This window comes from Hyla sarda, chromosome 8 (assembly GCF_029499605.1).
Source record: "Hyla sarda isolate aHylSar1 chromosome 8, aHylSar1.hap1, whole genome shotgun sequence".
Taxonomy (NCBI): domain Eukaryota; kingdom Metazoa; phylum Chordata; class Amphibia; order Anura; family Hylidae; genus Hyla; species Hyla sarda.
The window spans coordinates 54,550,935-54,571,216 of record NC_079196.1 but is presented as its reverse complement, the minus strand read 5'-3'; the positions used below and the strand labels follow the sequence as shown (position 1 = coordinate 54,571,216).

Genomic DNA, 20,282 nt, shown 5'->3' with positions numbered 1-20,282 from the left:
AGAGCAATGAGTTGACCGTAGACAATAGGAAGTCGAAAACTGTCCCAAATACGTTGGTACCCAAATACCTACATGTTCAGACTGGACAGCCAGAGACTAAGAACAAAGTAGCAATAGCTGAAAATTCTAAAACAGTCCATTCTTTATTCTCCAGGGGGATCTGTCAGAAGACAATACACAGATGTCTATGGACACCAACAGGTATGAGCTTATCTGTAAAGGCCAACGTCTATGATTTCGTTTAGCGTTTTGTCTACATAGTTTTAAAGTTTTGACCTATTTCACAGCACATTTATAGAGGATGGAGCTTAGTTTTTTGGGGGGCAAAGTCCCAAATCTTCTCCATAACAAGAACAAATGAGAAAAAGAGCGAAAAGGCACACGCGCCCCTAGTGCGGTACTGTGAGAGATTTTTGGCAAATGGTAAAGAATTACACTTACCAGAATGTGTTGCGCTTAGGGCCATATGAAGCATAGGAAGGATTCTGCGTGCAGCCTGGATCCTCCAGTCAGGGCCTCGCTCACTGGTTCATAGTAGCAGCAAAAAATGGCAATTAAAAACTGGATCCTCGTCAGGCGCAGTGCAGGAAAAGAAAGATCCGTAATGCAGGGATTCACTTCATATGGCTTTATTTAGAACACAACTGCAACGCGTTTCTTGCCCGTAAAGGACACTTCATCAGGCAATGTGTAAGATACACATTGCCTGATGAAGTGCCCTTTACGGGCAATGTGTAGCTTACACATTGCCTGATGAAGTGTCCTTTATGGGCAAGAAACGCGTTGCAGTTGTGTTCTAAATAAAACCTTATGAAGTGAATCCCTGCATTACGGATCTCTCTTTTCCTGCACTGCGCCTGACGAGGATCCAGTTTTTAATTGCCATTTTTTGCTACCATAACAAGAACAGGATATCAATATCAGGACAGTAGGGATCCAATTCCAGGCAATTCTAGCCAATGATTATCTGAGTGATAGCGTTGTGGCCCTAGACCAAGCACTGCTTATCCTTTATTTTGTATACTATTTGTCTGGTGCTATACAGAGATCAGTTGTAAAGGACTATGGGGGAGATTTATCAAAAACTGTGCAGAGGAAGAGTGGTGCAGTTGTCCATGTCAACCAATCAGAGCGCTTCTTTTATTTTTAAGATCTTTCATTTTTGAAAAGGCCTCTGAAAAATACTATACAGTCGCTATAGGCAACTGCTCAACTTTTCCTCATTGTAGGTCTTGATGAATCTCCCCCTGTCCTCATTCACTAGACGGTTGGCACACTTCTTCCCTGCCACTCTTTTACAGTGGTAAGCTAGGCGCAACCCCATCACGTCTGGTGTCCAAACCCTAGCCCTGTGCCCGTATCCTAACACTTCTCCTCAGTAAGAGGCAGGGAAAACTACTAGTTGCAAAACTAAAACTTCCAGCATGCACAGACAGTCCACAACTGCCCGGACATGCTGGTAGTTGTAGTTTTGCAACAGCTGGAGGTCCACAGTTTGGAGACCACCGGCGTATGCTAAGGAGTAGTGTACACCCCTTTAAATAAAAGAATTGTGGTTGTTCACAGCCACCAACAGGGGGTGATTTGGAGCATACTCAATACAGATTTAGTACTGAGTTCAACAGAAGCTGTATATACAGTGGGGCAAAAAAGCCACCAATTGTGCAAGCTCTCCACTTAAAAATATGAGGCCTGTAATTTTCATCATAGATAAACCTCAACTATGAGAGGCATAATGAGAAAAAAAATCCATAAAATCACATTGTCTGATTTTTAAAGAATTAATTTGCAAATTATGATGGAAAATATGTATTTGATCATCTACAAACAAGCAAGATTTTTGGCTCACAGACCTGTAACTTCTCCTTTAAGAGTCTCCGCGGTCCTCCACTTGTTACCTGTATTAATGGCGCCTGTTTGAACTTGTTATCAGTATAAAAAACACCTGTCCACAACCTCTAAGGCTAGGTGCAGACTACGGAATCTCCGGGCAGAAATTTCCGCCCGGAGATTCCGAGTGCGGAAAGCGCTGACTGAATCAGTCGGCGCTAGGACCGCGCGGACACTGCAGTCTCCAATAGACTACAATGTGTTCCGCGCGGATTTCCGCCTGAAGAAAGAGCAACCCCAAGCGGATTTTCCGTTCACAAATTCCGCTTCACAAAATCCGAAGTGTGAATTTGTGAACGGAAACCCATTCACTATACAGTACATTTTAGCAAGCGGAATTTCCGCCTGCAATTTCAAAGCAGAATTGCAGGCGGAAATTCCGTAGTCTGAACCTAGCCTAACAGTCGCACTCCAAACTCCACTATGGCCAAGACCAAAAAGCTGTCGAAGGACACCAGAAACAAAATTGTAGACCTGCACCAGGCTGGGAAGACTGAATCTGCAATAGGCAAGCAGCTTGGTGTGAAAAAATCAACTGTGGGAGCAATTTTTAGAAAATGGAAGACATGCAAGACCACTGATAATATCCCTCGATCTGGGGCTCCACGCAAGATCTCACCCCGTGGTGTCAAAATGATCACAAGAATGGCGAGCAAAAATCCCAGAACAACATGGGGGGACCTAGTGAATGACCTGCAGAGAGCTGGGACCAAAGTAACAAAGGCTACCATCAGTAACACACTACGCCGCCAGGCACTCAAATCATGCAGTGTCAGACATCTCCCCCTGCTTAATCCAGTACATGTCCGGGCCTGTCTGAAGTTTGCTAGAGAGCATTTGGATGATCCAGAAGAGGATTGGGAGAATGTCATATGGTCAGATGAAACCAAAGTAGAACTTTTCAGTAAAAAGTCAACTCGTCGTGTTTGGAGGAGAAAGAATGCAGAGTTGCATCCAAAGAATACTATACCTACTGTGGAGCATGGGGGGGGGGGGGTGGAAACGTTATGCTTTGGGGCTTTTTTCTGCTAAGGGACCAGGATGACTGATCCGTGTAAAAGGAAAGAATGAATGGGGCCATGTATCAGGAGATTTGGAGTGAAAACCTCCTTCCATCAGCAAGGGCATTGAAGATGAATCGTGGCTGGGTCTTTCAGCATGACAATGACCCCAAACACACCGCCTGGGCAACAAAGGAGTGGCTTCATAAGAAGCATTTCAAGGTCCTGGAGTGGCCTAGCCAGTCTCCAGATCTCAACCCCATAGAAAACCTTTTGGAGGGAGTTGAAAGTCCATGTTGCCCAGCAACAGCCCCAAAACATCACTGCTCTAGAGGAGATCTGCATGGAGGAATGGGCCAAAATACCAGCAACAGTGTGTGAAAAACTTGTGAAGACTTACAGAAAACGTTTGTCATTGCCAACAAAGGGCATATAGCAAAGTATTGAGATGAACTTTTGTTATTGACCAAATACTTATTTTCCACCATAATTTGTGGCACAGGTGACCTTGGAGGGGAAAAGAGATTGTAAAATAATCTATGGCAGTGGTCTCCAAAATGTGGACCTCCAGATGTTGCAAAACTACAACTCCCAGCATGCCCGGACAGCCAATGGAATGCTGGTAGTTGTAGTTTTGCATCATCTGGCAGTCCACATTTTGGAGACCACTGCCATAGATTATTTTACAATCTCTTTTCCCCTCCAAGGTCACCTGTGCCTCTTCTATTCTCAAAAAGCAAAAACACACAGTACACTACCCAGGATATAAAGATAGTGATTCTGTACAGCAAATGACCATGGAAATCCCATGTTCTTATTAGAGATGAGCGAATTCGATTCGTCACGAACTTCTCGGCTCGGCAGTTGATGACTTTTCCTGCATAAATGAGTTCAGCTTTCCGGTGCTCCCGTGGGCTGGAAAAGGTGGATACAGTCCTAGGACTGTATCCACCTTTTCCAGCCCACCGGAGCACCGGAAAGCTGAACTAATTTATGCAGGAAAAGTCATCAACTGCCGAGCCGAGAAGTTCGTGACGAATCGAATTTACTGTAAGTTCGCTCATCTCTAGTTCTTATCTACAACGATTCTAAAAGGTCTTGGCAAATCTGACATAAGTTTATGAAGGGTATAATCCTGCACATTCTGCAAGAATAAGTCCAAGCATTCTTCCCGCTACAGTTTGGGTATTCAGTAACACAATGTATTGAGCCGCACATACCAGCCATTGGGTATATGAGATCAATACAACATAAATCAGTGGTCCTCAAACTGTGGCCCTCCAGATGTTGCAAAACTACAACTCCCAGCATGCCTGGACAGCCAACGGCTGTCCAGGCATGCTGGGAATTGTAGTTTTGCAACATCTGGAGGGCCACAGTTTGGGGATCACTGACATAAATCAACATAAATCAGGAACATAAGGATTGTTCTAGTCTGGGTAACTAGTAAATCACTAAACCTTGTGGAATGCAGAAATATTTCCCTGGCGATCGATCATAGAGCCAATATAAGCCATTCAGCTGTGTCAGATGGAATGCGAGATTGAAATTCACCAAAATTTATGACAGGTTAATATGGAGCGGGGTGTGGTTTCTGTCAATGCCTCCGAAAGAGATTCATCGCGCTCAATAAATGTTATTTCTACAGGAACGAATCAATACTTGTTAAAATACCTTTTTCTGTAACCTGACGTCAGGCATGCTCTTATAGAAAATAGTCCCTTCCCCCATTCACTGTAAGGAGGGATTTACACCACATTCAAGCTCTATGTTGGGATCCTGTCAGAAATGTATGCTAATATTAGAGATGAGCGAACTCATAGTAAATTCGATTCGTCACGAACTTCTCGGCTCGGCAGTTGATGACTTTTCCTGCATAAATTAGTTCAGCTTTCCGGTGCTCCGGTGGGCTGGAAAAGGTGGATACAGTCCTAGGAGACTCTTTCCTAGGACTGTATCCACCTTTTCCAGCCCACCGGAGCACCTGAAGGCTGAACTCATTTATGCAGGATAAGTCATCAACTGCCGAGCCGAGAAGTTCGTGACGAATCGAATTTACTGTAAGTTCGCTCATCTCTAGCTAATATATTCCTAGGCATACCTATTCACTCTAATGAAGTGGTATCCAAATGCGGACCTCTAGTTGTTGCAAAACTACAACTCCCAGCATGGCTGTCCGGGCATGCTGGGAGTTGTAGTTTTGCAACATCTGGAGGTCCAAAGTTTGGAGACCAATGCTGTAATGGAACAAATGTAGTCTATAAATAGACTATGTTCGGTCTATTAAAGGGGAACTCTGGTGGAAATTATTTTTTTTTTTAATCAACTGGTGCCTGATAGTTAAAAAGATGTGTAAATTGCAGTACTTCCAGTACTTATCAGCTGCTATATGCTCCAGAGGAATTCTTTTCTTTTTGAATTTCTTTTCTGTCTGACCACAGTGCTTTCTGCTGACAACTCTGTCCATTTTAGGAACTGTCCAGAGCAGGATAGGTTTGCTATGAGGATTTGCTCCTACTCTGGACAGTTCCTGATATGGACAGAGGTGTCAGCAGAGAGCACTGTGGTCAGACAGAAAATAAATTTTAAAAGAAAAGGACTTCCTCTGGAGCATACAGCAGCTGATAAGTACTAGAAGGATTAAAATGTTTTATTTTAGCTGGCAAGGAGAAGAAAATGGAACTATTCATAGCACCAGACCCCGTCAGGTAGTCAGTCTGACTATGTAGGCAAAATAAATAAAATTTGTGTTTATTCGGAGCACATATCAACGCGTTTCTGGTCCAAAACGGACCCTTTGTAAGGACAAGGTGCTGATCAGCACCTTGTCCTTACAAAGGGTCTGTTCCGGACAGGAAACTCGTTGATATGTGCTCTGAATAAACACAAATTTTATTTATTTTGCCTACATTGTCTGACTGAGTACTGCTGTCTAACTGTCTAACTGCTCTCTGATGACACCTGTCTCGGGAGCTGTCCAGAGTAGGAGCGAATCCCCATAACAAACCTCATATGCTCCGGACAGTTCCTAAGACAGACAGAGGTGTCAGCAGAGAGCACTGTTGTCAGACAGAAAAGAACAACTCAACTTCGGCTGCTGAAAACTATTGGAAGGATTAAGATTTTTTAATAGAAGTAATTTACAAAATCTGTTTAACTTTCTAGAGCCAGTTGATCTATTAAAAAAAAAAAAAAAATTTCCCTGGACTACCCCTTTAAGCCCAACAGTCTGGTTGGCCTACCCATAACACATACACCTCCCCTAGACCTCCCCTCACTCCAGGAAGGACTTCTCAAAAGGACTACCGTACACTGAAAAGATCCATTTGCAAACGAATGTGAACAGTAAACACACGGTGACATAAAAACATAAAGTTGTGTATAAAAATTCCTATGAGCCTAGCCAGAAGGCAAGATCCGGCAAATAGAGGTGAATGTGCTCAAGCAGCGAATAAGGGCGTGTAGACTGCACGCTAACCTTAGTGCTATCAGCTTCAGGCCTAATGCACACTTCTCCGACGCTTTGGGTTTGGACTTTTATTTTTTTATATCTGTCTGCTTTTCAAAGGCCTGCAAGCTTTATGTGCGGATTGTACAATGTTTGTATGTTTTTGGAGTTTGTTGAAAACAGATTTACAAAAAAGAAATAGCATATAAGTGAAGGGCTGCGCACAGTGCCATGTGGCCCATGTAAGTCAGGGCACCCCAGGGTCACCACTCCTGGGATACTTGCACATCTTGGGCCAATATGGCTTTGACGAGAGGTAGATGTTGGGCCTACCTGCTGGGGGGTAACTATAGGGGGTGTAGAGGTAGCCTTTGCATTGGGGCCCAGGTGTCTATGGGGGCCCCAAGGCACCTCTGCCTCATAAGAGACCAGTATTTTAAATGGCCCCTGTTGCAGATTTTGCATTGAGACCCAGAAGCTACATGGAGATCAAGCTTAACTATAGAGTATGAAGACTTAAACGTGATGGTTCATGGGAAAGAAATATGCAAATCAGCGCTCTTGCAGAAGGAATAAAACTGTAAGTCTAGTGCCACCTATAGGCAGCACTGAAGTAAGAGTTTTCCTCCATTTGGAGTTAAAGGTGTATACCATTAAAAAAAAAAAAAAAAAAAAAAAAACATATTTTTTTCTTCATATCAATTGGCTCCAGAAAGTTAAACAGATTTGTAAATGACTTCTATTAAAAAATCTTAATCCTACCAATAATTATCAGCTGCTGAAGTTGAGTTGTTCTTTTCTGTCTGGCAACATTGCTCTCTGCTGACATCTCTGCTTGTCTCGGGAACTGCACAGAGTAGAAGAGGTTTCCTATGGGGATTTGCTTCTACTCTGGACAGTTCCTGAGACATGTGTCATCAGAGAGCACTTAGACCGAAAAGAACAACTCAACTTCATCAGCTCATAAGTACTGACAGGATTAATATCTTTCAATAGAAGTAATTTACAAATCTGTTTAACTTTCTGGAACCAGTATATATATATATATATATATATATGTTTTTTCCTGGAATACCCCTTTAACTTTCTGGAGCCAGTTGATATGAAAAAAAAAAATGTTTTCATGAAATACCCCATTAATTTACTTTAGCCTAAGTTCACATCAGCGTTGTGCTCCGACCAGTTTAGGGTCCACGCAGCTTTTTTTTTTTTGTTGTTGCACCCAACAGGCCCTGAACAGGTCGTAGCATAACAGACACCGACAGGTCCCACTGACTTTGAAAGGGGTCCGTCAGGTGTCTGATGTATCGCAGGAATTGAGCAGAAAAAAAAAATTAACGCTTGAAGTTTTTTTCCCCCGCTCAAGTCCTATAGTTTAAACGGAGGAGCTTCTCTGAACGGAACTCAACGCTGGTGTGAACTAGGCCTTAGTCAGGGCTCAAGTCCTGCAGGAACACGTGGGAACTGAGTTCCTGCACTTTTTCCACAGCAGGCACACTGTTCCCATTAGCAGGAGTCCTGCAGGACCAACCCTTATGTGGAAGAGTTCCTACACTTTTTTCTTTTTCAGGACTTGACCCCTGGCCTTAGTCCCATATGCAGTTCAGCAAGACAACTCTTCATTTTCATGCCACCCTTCCCCCACTGTACAATAGAGAATGATTATATAATTGTAAATCGACTTATCATGTATAATAATTTCATTGTATAATACTGTGAGTTTCATTACAGCGCCTCAATGCCGATCATACTCTTAGTCCAACCATAAAGAATTATATAATCAGTGTTTCCCAACCAGTGTGCCTCCAGCTGTTGCAAATCTACAACTCCCAGCCTGCCCGGACAGCCGCCGGCTAATAAAACATCTCTGTAAGGTTAAAGGGAAACTCTACAAGTGGTCCGGAAACTACTGAATGGATTTTAATTTTTAGATGGCTGTGATGCTTTGGGGTGTAATTAGGACCCTTTTTCTGCTGATAGGTGCGGCTCTTGTGGTTTGGATGCCCTCTGACCACACATTGATGGCTTTCAAATTGTTAAAGGGGTTATCCAGGCAAAAACTTTATTTTATATATCAACTGGCTCCAGAAAGTTAAACAGATTTGTAAATTACTTCTATTAAAAAAAATCTTAATCCTTTCAGTACTTATGAGCTTCTGAAGTTAAGGTTGTTCTTTTCGGTCTAAGTGCTCTCTGATCACACGTCTCTCGGGAACCGCCCAGTTTAGAGGCGAATCCCCACAGCAAACCTCTTCTAAACTGGGCGGTTCCCGAGACAGGTGTCATCAGAGAGCACTTAGACCGAAAAGAGCAACCTTAACTTCAGAAGCTCATAAGTACTGAAAGGATTAAGATTTTTTAATAGAAGTAATTTACAAATCTGTTTAACTTTGTGGAGCCAGTTGAGATATATATATATATATATATATATATATATATATATATATATATATATATATATATATATATAAAAAAAATTTTTTTCCTGGATAACCCTTTTAAATAATAATGAATCAATATGTGTATTATTGCAATTCCCACCCGATCCTGCATTGAACTGGTACCATGTAAATCAGTGCTTTCCAACCAGTGCGCCTCCAGCTGTTGCAAAACTACAACTCCCAGCATGCCCGGACAGCCGAAGGCTGTCCGGGCATGCTGGGAGTTGTAGTTTTGCAACAGCTGCAGGCGCACTGGTTTGGAAACACTGATGTAAATCAGGTCAATGATGTGTTGGGTTTTCATGGGGGGGGAAGAGTAAATTGTTCCAGCCCAATAGTTTGCATTTTCTCCTCCAACTTAAGCCTGCCGAATAACAAAAGGCTGCCGGCCTCAACACTGGGCCAAGTCATTCAAAGCGCTGACCTTTTGTTGTCCTGGAATTCTCTACTAGCCAATTCAGCCTCTTCTATCTACATTTAGGTAGGAACGACGCTGCAATGTGCACTGAACATGCCGCTGAGATTCAGCATATTGCAAATGTACCATACAATGTATAATAGGTCATCTGGAAATAGGAATTGCAACGTAGGGATGTAGATTGTTTCAAACTTGTGCCACTTCTGCATATACATACAGAAATTAAAGAAGCTCTCTGGGGGAAATAAAAAAAAAAAACATTAAAGGGGTATTCCAGGAAAAAAATGTGTATGTGTGTATATATCTCTCAACTGGCTCCAGAAAGTTAAACAGATTTGTAAATTACTTCTATTAAAAAATCTTAATCCTTTCAGTACATATGAGCTGCTGAAGTTGAGTTGTTGTTTTCCGTCTGGCAACAGTGCTCTCTGCTGACATCTCTGCTTGTCTCGGGAACTGCACAGAGTAAAAGAGGTTTGCTATGGGGATTTGCTTCTAAACTGGGCGGTTCCCGAGACACGTATCATCAGGGAGCACTTAGACAGAAAAGAACAACTCAACTTCAACAGCTTATAAATACTGAAAGGATTAAGATTTTTTTTATAGAAGTAATTTACAAATCTGTTTAACTTTCTGGAGCCAGTTGAGATATATATATATATATATATATATATATATATATATATATATATATATATATATATATAAATTCCTGGATAATTCCTTTAATAATGGCCTATCCTCAGAATAGGTCAGCAATATCAGATCTGTGGCGACTAAAATTGGTAAAACAGGCAACCTGTGCCACTACTGGTGGTGTCAACCAAATTTCGCAGGTGCAAGCACACATGCCTATGCCCTCTCTGTTCTGCAAAACCGACATCACTCACATGCAGAAGCAATCAATGGCAGAGCCATTCTACTCATTGTCATTTTTGTCCAATAGTGCTAAATTCACTTAGTGGTGGCAGTGTATAGGACTAGGGTTGGGGGTTAGGATTGGGGTGTGTGGTTAAGGTTAGGGTGTGGGGTAAGGGGTAGGATACAGTAACCCCTTACCTTAAAGGTGTATTCTGCTGGAAAATATATTTTTTAAATCAACCGAAGCCAGAATGTTAAACAGATTTGTAAATTACTTCTATTAAAAATCCTAATCCATCCATTACTTAGCTGTTGTATGCTCCACAGGAAGTTGTTTTCTTTCTGTCTGACCACAGTGCTCTCTGCTGACACCTGTCTCAGGAACTGTCCAGAAGAGGAGAGGTTTGCTATGGGGATTTGCTCCTACTCTGGATAATTCCTAAAATGCACAGAGGTGTCAGCAGAGAGCACTGTGGTCAGACAGAAAGGCAATTCAAAAAGAAAAGCACTTCCTCTGGAGCATACAGCAGCTGATAAGTACTGGAAAGATTAAGATTTTTAAATAGAAGTAATTTACAAATCTGTAGAATTTTCTGGCATGAGTTGATTTAAAAAAAAAAAAATAATAATAATTTTCTAGCGAAGTGCCCCTTTAATCCTGAACACTTGCCCCACCTTAAAGGGGTACTCCGGTGGAAAACATTTTTCTTTTCTTTTTGAATTTCTTTTTTGTCTTGTCCACAGTGCTCTCTGCTGACATCTCTGTCCGTGTCAGGAACTGTCCAGAGCAGCATAGGTTTGCAATGGGGAATTTCTCCTGCACTGGACAGTTCCTGATACAGGCATCAGGTGTCAGCAGAGAGCACTGTGGACAAGACAAAAAAGAAATTCAAAAAGAAAAGAATTTCCTCTGTAGCATAGAGCTGCTAAAAAGTACTGGAAGGGTAAAAATTTTTAACAGAAGTAATTTACAAATCCCTTTAAGTGCACGTTGCACTAGGGGGCAAGAGCAGAACTCTCAGGAGGCTCCCCCATCTAATGATGGTTGTGTACACTTGCCCCTGCGCTGTTGCACGAAAACTTAAAATTTAAAATAGTCACTGATTTGTGCTTGGATTGTGATAGCAAAGAGAAACTTTGTAACAAAGAGAAACTTTATAGTTTACATCAGTGTTTCCCAACCAGTGTGCCTCCAGCTGTTGCAAAACTACAACTCCCAGCATGCCCGGACAGCCAACGGCTGTCCGGGCATGCTGGGCGTTGTAGTTTTGCAACAGCTGGAGGCACACTAGTTGGAAAGCACTGATTTACATGGTACCAGTTCAATGCAGGATCAGGTGGGAATTGAAATAATACACATATTAATTAATTATTATTTAAAGGGGTTATCCAGGAAAATACTATATATATATCTCAACTGGCTCCAGAAAATTAAACAGATTTGTAAATTACTTCTATTAAAAAATCTTAATCCTTTCAGTAATTTACAAATCCCTTTAAGTGCACGTTGCACTAGGGGGCAAGAGCAGAACTCTCAGGAGGCTCCCCCATCTAATGATGGTTGTGTACACTTGCCCCTGCGCTGTTGCACGAAAACTTGCTCGAAAAGCTGTCCGATGTCGCCAGAAGTGATGCGGGTCACCTATTTTACCAAAGTCACCGGCTTTGCCACAACAGCGGCATCCATAGAGAAACAGAGGCAGAAGCAGACAGCGCCAAACATTGTGTAGTGGCCATGATGAGTTACTGCAGCTCAGTTCTCATTCTAGGAATTGAACTGCAATAACCGAGCACATACATTTTGCTAGTCGGGAGCCAACATTACATTCTCTCTATTACCCCTATTGGGGTATTGTTCTCACCACCTGCTGTTTACATGGCTATTGATAACAGTAGCACAATGGTTAGCGCTTACACTATTGGGATAAATCCGACCAAAGACAACATCTGCAAGTTATTTGTATGTTCTCGCCTCGTTTGCCTGGGATTCCCAACACACTTGAAGAAAAAAATATATATATGGTAGGAGCCTCCTTTAAAATAGTCACTGATTTGTGCTTGGATTGTGATAGCAAAGAGAAACTTTGTAACAAAGAGAAACTTTATAGTTTACATCAGTGTTTCCCAACCAGTGTGCCTCCAGCTGTTGCAAAACTACAACTCCCAGCATGCCCGGACAGCCAACGGCTGTCCGGGCATGCTGGGCGTTGTAGTTTTGCAACAGCTGGAGGCACACTAGTTGGAAAGCACTGATTTACATGGTACCAGTTCAATGCAGGATCAGGTGGGAATTGAAATAATACACATATTAATTAATTATTATTTAAAGGGGTTATCCAGGAAAATACTATATATATATCTCAACTGGCTCCAGAAAATTAAACAGATTTGTAAATTACTTCTATTAAAAAATCTTAATCCTTTCAGTACTTATGAGCTTCTGAAGTTAAGGTTTACAGACTAAGTGCTCTCTGATGACACGTGTCTCGGGAACCGCCCAGTTTAGAAGAGGTTTGCTATGGGGATTTGCTTCTAAACTGGGCGGTTCCTGAGACACGTGTCATCAGAGAGCACTTAGACCGAAAAGAACAACCTTAACTTCAGAAGCTCATAAGTACTGAAAGGATTAAGATTTTTTTTAATAGAAGTAATTTACAAATCTGTTTAACTTTCTGGAGACAGTTGATATATAAATTAAAGTTTTTGCCTGGATAATCCCTTTAACAATTTGAAAGCCATCAATGTGTGGTCAGAGGGCATCCAAACCACCTATCAGCAGAAAAAGGGTCCTAATTACACCTGAAAGCATCACAGCCATCTAAAAATTTAAAATCCATTCAGTAGTTTCCGGACCACTTGTAGAGTTTCCCTTTAACCTTACAGAGATGTTTTATTAGCGAGCTGACAGTCAGCACATAGAGAAGTCATTGGGGTGTGAAAAGCCAATGCTAGCACATTGAACAATGCAAACATTAGTGGATGGGGGAAAGACTTTCTAAAAGAATTCCCACAGGGACAACGTACAAAGGGGGGGCAGGGAGTATGGGGGACAATTAATCCTTCAAACGTGACTATAATGGTCGTGCTAGGGATAAGAATCCACTTGTCCAGCCAAATATATATTATATATATATATATATATATATATATATATATATATATATATATATATATATATACAAAAACCTGTAGTAACCTGGCTTTTGCAGATGTGCAGGATGAGGATTTGGGGTATAACAAAAAAAAAAAAAGAAATTATAATGGGGCTTATTCACACAAGTCAATTTATTGTGTGTCAAAAAACATATCTCCCACTACCTATGGCTGAATAGGAAAAAGTAGAAGGTTTCAGTGAGAAAAAAAATTGTTAACCCCTTAAGGACCCGGGGATTTTTCCGTTCTTGCATTTTCGTTTTTTCCTCCTTAACTTTAAAAAATCATAACTCTTTTAATTTTGCACCTAAAAATCCATATGATGGCTTATTTTTTTGCCCACCAATTCTACTTTGTAATGACATCAGTCATTTTACCCCAAAATCTACAGCAAAACAGGAAAAAAAAAAAATCATTGTGAGACAAAATTGAAAAAAAAAAAAAAAAACGCTGCGTCTAAAGGGTTAATAGCGCGCCGCACTGCGATCAGTCCCGGACGCTGTTAGAGGCCGGGCCCGACCCGCTATGATCCGCGTTATAGAACGGGAGCGGACTCATGACGTAACGTTACGTGATGGGTCCTTAACAGGTTAAACATAGCAAACACACACACACATGCATTTTTCTTACGTATAGCAAAAATGAAAAAAATAAATAAAAAAAAACATACAAATTGTCTGCTGTTATTCTTTGTTCATTGGTGGTACCTCCCTATCTAAACTATGTCACAACAAGGCCTTAAAGGAGTAGTCCAGTAGTGAACAAGTGGTGAACAACTTATCCCCTATCCTAAGGATAGGGGATAAGTTGCAGATCGCGGGGGGTCTGACCGCTGGGGCCCCCTGCGATCTCCTGTACGGAGCCCCGACAGCCCGCGCAAAGGGGGCGTGTCGACCCCCGCACGAAGCGGCGGCCGGCACGCCCCCTCAATACAACTCTATGAAGCGCTGCCTTCGGCAATCTCCGGCTCTGCCATTGAGATGTATTGAGGGGGCGTGTCAGCCGCCGCTTCGTGCGGGGGTCGACACCCGCTATCAGGCCGGAGAGCCTGACCCCCGTACAGAGAGATTGCAGGGGGCCCCAGCGGCCGGAGCCAGTTGATATTTAAAAACATTTTTTTGCCTGGAATACCCCTTTAATATAGGGAAGTTATACTGTTTAACAGGCTAGGGCAGTGTTTTTCCAATCTCCAGCTGTTGCAAAACTCCCAGCATGCCCGGACACAGCCTTTGTGTGGGAGTTGTACTTTTGCAACAGCTGGAGGCACATTAGTTGGGAAACGCTGGTCTAGGGCAACCTTTTGGCTTGGCATCTGTGATCTGCAGCTAGATGATGAGATGTGTAGTCCACACAAATACTCTTTAGTGACACAATTCAGTTCCCTGTGGTCCTGGCTGACAGCCGCCCCCCCCTCCCATTCATTTCATACTGTGCACTCATTTTGCTCTGTTCGCTTTCCTTATACCACATTTTCCAGTCTTCCCTGGAAGAACATACGGAAGCAAGAACTTAAAAGTTATAAAAGGGCAAAGTTTCATATATTATTCACTGGTTTAATCATTTACTCTGCAGTTTCAAAGTCCATTAACCTGAGCAGATGTTCAAAGACAATGGCCGCAGTAGACTTATCGCTTTCTAAACACCAATACAGACTAGGCAAAAAGTGCTGTAAATCAGTCATGTGTCCTTCTCCTATGGCCTGGTTCTTATCTTGGCTTTAGATCACTGTCTAAATCAGTGTTTCCCAACCAAAGTGCCTCCAGCTGTTGCAAAACTACAACTCCCAGCATGCCCGGACAGCCTTCGGCTGTCCGGGCATGCTGGGAGTTGTAGTTTTGCAACAGCTGGAAGCCCCCTGCTTGGAAAACACTGCTCTAAACTAGTTAAAGCAGTGTTCCCAACCTGTGGTTCTTGAGCTGCTGCAAAACTACAACTCCCATCATTAGGGTGCATTCACACTGAGTCATTTTCTCGCGTAATTCCTCTTGATTTCTCCGCTGGTGACAATTGAACATCTTCCCCTTCCATTGACTTTAATGTATTTTACGCTCTTCAGTTCACACTGCGGAAATTACCCTCGCGGAATTCCGCAGCGAGATTCCTTTCCGCTTGAAGAAAGGACATGTTCATTCTTCATGCGGAATCCGCGAGCAGAATTGCATTGAAGTCAATGGGAAAAATTATTTTCAGGTCTAAAATATTTCGCAGAAAATAAGCGTATTGTAGCGTAAAATGAACAGAATGTACATGGAAATCAAGTGGAAATCAAGCGAAAATCTAAGAGGAGAAAAAAAAATTATTTATCTCCTCCCCTTCTTTCCGCTAGGTTTTCCGCACCTAAATGGGCACAAAATTCGTTCGAAATGCGAGCGTAATTCTCGCGTAATTGGCGCATAATACGAGCAAATTTCGCTCAAATTACGCAAGAATTGCGCGCAAATTTTTTTTTTTTTTTTCATACTGAATTTTTATGCTCCAATTCCTCGAACTTTACTCAGTGTGAATGCACCCTTAGGCATGATGGGAACTGTAGTTTTGCAAGGTTTAGGGCCACAGATCGGGGGACATTTATTTAGAACCTCTGATCTTACAAAATGCAAATTAGCAATTTTCATTCTGAAGTCTCATTCTAAAATAAAGTACTTTGCACCTTACAAAGAAAGCGGTTACAGGGGTACATGTGCCCAAAAAAGACCCCCTTTATATTAGTCGAAACGGAGAGTGTCTCCTGGTCTGGAGGATCCTAATGATCACATGTATGGAAATGCTATGGTGATAATATATGAATGCCTGGGGTTGTAGCAGCAGTACACCCCATGTATGCAAATTTGGCAGTCCTCAGTAATCCCATTGAATAACACTAGAGACACCCTCTACCCAATGGCTGACACCATTAAATAGATTGCATTCAACAGCAGTCACTTTGGGTTACTGTTCCTTTAAGTGATGCTTATGGCTAATGTAGAACCCTAGAAATGCCAGTCACTATCAGTGATCCTGACTAGAGATGAGCGAATTTACAGTAAATTCGATTTGTCACGAACTTCTCGGCTCGGCAGTTGATGACTTTCCTGCATAAATGAGTTCAGCTTTCAGGTGCTCCCGTGGGCTGGAAAAGGTGGATACAGTCCTAGGAGACTCTTTCCTAGGACTGTATCCACCTTTTCCAGCCCACCGGAGCACCGGAAAGCTGAACTCATTTATGCAGGATAAGTCATCAACTGCCGAGCCGAGAAGTTTGTGACGAATCGAATTTACTGTAAGTTCGCTCATCTCTAATCCTGACCCTAATATCATCCAGAGGAGAAATCTCCTTCCCTCTTATTTCATACAAAGTAATGACAGGTCGCAAGCCAGCAAGCAGAAAGTTTGCCTGGTCCTTCCTACCAGTCTCTCAGAAAACCTTACCCTACCAGTGGGAGGGAAGATACAAAGTTGCACATAGAAGTTACAATGCTGCACAGAACAGACGATATGATGTTGCACAGAGCAGATAATTACCTGCTGCCTAGAGAAGATACTTTGTTGCTCATACAAGATACAATTACACAAAGAAGAAGCTACAATGTTGCACAGAACAGAGGATAAGATGTTGCACAGTGAAGATACAATGTAGCACAGGATGGACTCATTTTAACACAGGAAAGATACCGGGTTGCACAGAGCAGACCATATAATGAGGCACAGAGTAGACCAGTGCTTCCCAACCAGGGTGACTCCAGCTGTTGCAAAACTACAACTCCCAGCAGTTTAGAAGCAAATCCCCATAGCAAACCTCTTCTAAACTGGGCGGTTCCCAAGAAATGTCATCAGAGAGCACTTAGACAGAAAAGAACAACCTTAACTTCAGAAGCTCATAAGTACTGAAAGGATTAAGATTTTTTAATAGAAGTAATTTACAAATCTGTTTAATTTCCTGGAGCCAGTTGAGATATATATATATATATATATATATATATATATATATATATATATATATATATATATATAAATAATCTAAGTTTTTTCCTGGATAACCCCTTTAAATAATAATGAATCAATATGTGTATTATTGCAATTCCCACCCGATCCTGCATTGAACTGGTACCATGTAAATCAGTGCTTTCCAACCAGTGCGCCTCCAGCTGTTGCAAAACTACAACGCCCAGCATGCCCGGACAGCCGTTGGCTGTCCGGGCATGCTGGGAGTTGTAGTTTAGCAACAGCTGGAGGCACCCAGGTTGGGAAAGCACTGGAGTAGACGATACAATGTCGCACAGAGAAGATACAATGTAGAGAAGAACAGAGCAGATACAATGTTGCACATTTAAGATACAATGGGGGATATTTATCAAAGGATTTAGATTGTTTTTTCCCCATCTAAATTTGTCGCACAGAAAGTCGCAGTCTAAATATGTGCGACTTTTTCGATGCGACATGAGGCATTCTAGTCTATTTTAGACAGAAAAATACACTGAAAGTAAATGTCAGGCCATTGCTGGAGCAGGTTTAAAAACAGTCTAAGGATAGGTTCACACGTGCAGATTTTTTAGCGGGTTTTCCGCTGCGTAGTTGAAAGTGGGCGGGCTCTTCTTGGCTGGCCGCAGCAGATTTTCCGCAGCGGAATTTACGCTTCAGAAAATCCGCCGCAGTCCCTGCTGACTTCAATGAGGTTTGCAGCAGATTTTCCACAGCGTAAATTCCACTGCGGAAAATCTGCTGCGGACAGCCGAGAAGAGCCCGCCCACTTTCAAATACTCAGCGGGAAACCCGCTAAAAAATCCACCCGTGTGAACGTACCCTAAAAGTAGGTTCACACGGGCGGATTTTTTGCAGGTTTTCCGCTGCGTATTTAAAAGTGGGCGGGCTCTTCTCGGCTGTCCGTAGCAGATTTTCCAAGGCGGAATTTATGTTGCGGAAAATCCGCCGCAAGTCCCATTGAAGTCAGTAGGGACCGTGTGCAGAACGTATCAAGAGCTTGCGACTTTTGATAGATTAGGAGCACAATAGACCGGACTGACGCTCTGTAGGTTGGTCTATATTGATGCTGGAAATAGACAACTCTGATAAATCTCCCCCAATATGGCCCAGAGAAGATACAATGTAATAAACAGAACAGGCGATATGATGTCACACAGGACATACTGTGGTACAGAACAGACAATATAATGTGTCCGGGAGCAGATACAATGTGGCACAGAGGAGATACAATGTGGCACAGAGGAGATACAATGTGGCACAGAGGAGATACAATGTGGCACAGAGGAGATACAATGTGGCACAGTGAAGACACAATGTGGCACAGTTCAGATACAATGTTGCACAGAGAAGACACAATGTGGCACAGTTCAGATACAATGTTGCAGAGAAGACACAATGTGGCACAGTTCAGATACAATGTTGCAGAGAAGATACAATGTGGCACAGTTCAGATATAATGTTGCAGAGAAGATACAATGTGGCACAGTTCGGATACAATGTTGCACAGAGAAGACACAATGTGGCACAGTTCGGATACAATGTTGCACAGAGAAGACACAATGTGGCACAGAGAAGATACAATGTGGCACAGAGAAGATACAATGTGGCACTGTTCGGATACAATATGGCACAGTTCAGATACAATGTGGCACTGTTCGGATACAATGTGGCACAGAGAAGATACAATGTGGCACTGTTCGGATACAATGTGGCACAGTTCAGACACAATGTGGCACAGTTCAGACACAATGTGGCACAGAGGAGATACAATGTGGCACAGAGGAGATACAATGTGGCACAGAGGAGATACAATGTGGCACAGAGGAGATACAATGTGGCACAGAGGAGATACAATGTGGCACAGAGGAGATACAATGTGGCACAGTTCAGATACAATGTGGCACAGTTCAGATACAATGTGGCACAGTTCAGATACAATGTGGCACTTACAGTCTCTTGTCCTCAGGTTGTAGCTGCCTGTGCATGGCCAATGAGAAGCCGAAGAAACTCCCTTGTTCCCCTTGCTTCATGATGACATTGTCACTATCCAGGTTAAAAGCATTGATCACAGTGCCAAGCAGAAGTCCGGAGCCCAGCAGGTAGAGCCATGCCATCCTCCCCAGGGCCGCCATGTGTGTGCCCATTCTCCTGTGCTATTCCTTCTCACCCTCTCACTTTTTTAATTCCTGCCCCCCTCCCTGTGCCCTTTCCCCGTCCCACTTCTGCAGCTCAATGCTGTCGTTGTTCTCAGGAGAGATGGGCTTTTATATGAGGAGCAGCAGACCCCGCCCGTCTTGTCTGCAGCCTGGGGGTGAGGGCTCTTCTTCTTCCTCAGGGTTCCCTGCCCAGCCCACTTCTCTCTCACTCTCCTCACTGAGTTCCGGGCTCTCCAGCAGGTGCTTTGACTGTGTGAGCGCTGACTGATAGGACTATGTACAGTACAGGGCTAGGGAGGGGCAGACACAATGCACAGCCAGGGAATCTGGGCAGGGTGCCAGGCTGGGCTACCTCACCATGCCCATGTGCTCCAGGTAGAGGCAGGGCGTGGGCACGAGACATTCACTGGATCAGTGTTTCCCAACCAGGGGGCCTCCAGCTGTTGCAAAACTACAACTCCCAGCATGCTGTCCGGGCATGCTGAGAGTTGTAGTTTTGCAACAGCTGGAGGCACCCTGGTTGGGAAACACTGCACTTGATGGAGACTCCTATCCAGTCTGGAGTAAGGGCGCGTTCACACGGAGTAATTCAAGAGGATTCATTTACTCGAGTAATTCCTCTTGAATTCTCCTCTCCAAATTAATGCACATCCCCTCTGCCCATTGACTTTAATGTTTTTTCTGCTGTCCTGTTCACACTGCGGAAATTCTGCTAGCAGAATTCCAACGCTGAATTCCTTTCCGCTTGAAGAAAGAACATGTTCATTCTTCAAGCGGAATCCGCGAGCAGAATCCAATAGAAGTCAATGGTTAAAAAAAATTCTGCCCGACATCGTTTTCAAGCGGAATTCAGAAAAGTAGATTAAAGGGGTACTCCGGTGAAATTTTTTTTTTTCTAAATCAACTGGTGCCAGAAAGTTAAACAGATTTGTAAATTACTTCTATTAAAAAATC

The 20,282-nt window shown here is 42.8% G+C and overlaps 1 protein-coding gene across 2 annotated transcripts in view; it reads right to left on the bottom strand.

The window, feature by feature from the left end:
- The window catches only part of ITGA6 (integrin subunit alpha 6), an 86,513-nt gene extending 67,135 nt beyond the window's left edge, over positions 1-19,378 (bottom strand). For both annotated transcript variants that reach the window (XM_056533401.1, XM_056533403.1), the window contains exon 1: positions 19,123-19,378. In XM_056533401.1, coding sequence (XP_056389376.1) covers positions 19,123-19,316 — 194 coding nt within the window. In that variant the 5' untranslated portion in view covers positions 19,317-19,378. The remainder of the gene's footprint in view (positions 1-19,122) is intronic.
- Between the last annotated feature and the right edge of the window lie 904 nt (positions 19,379-20,282).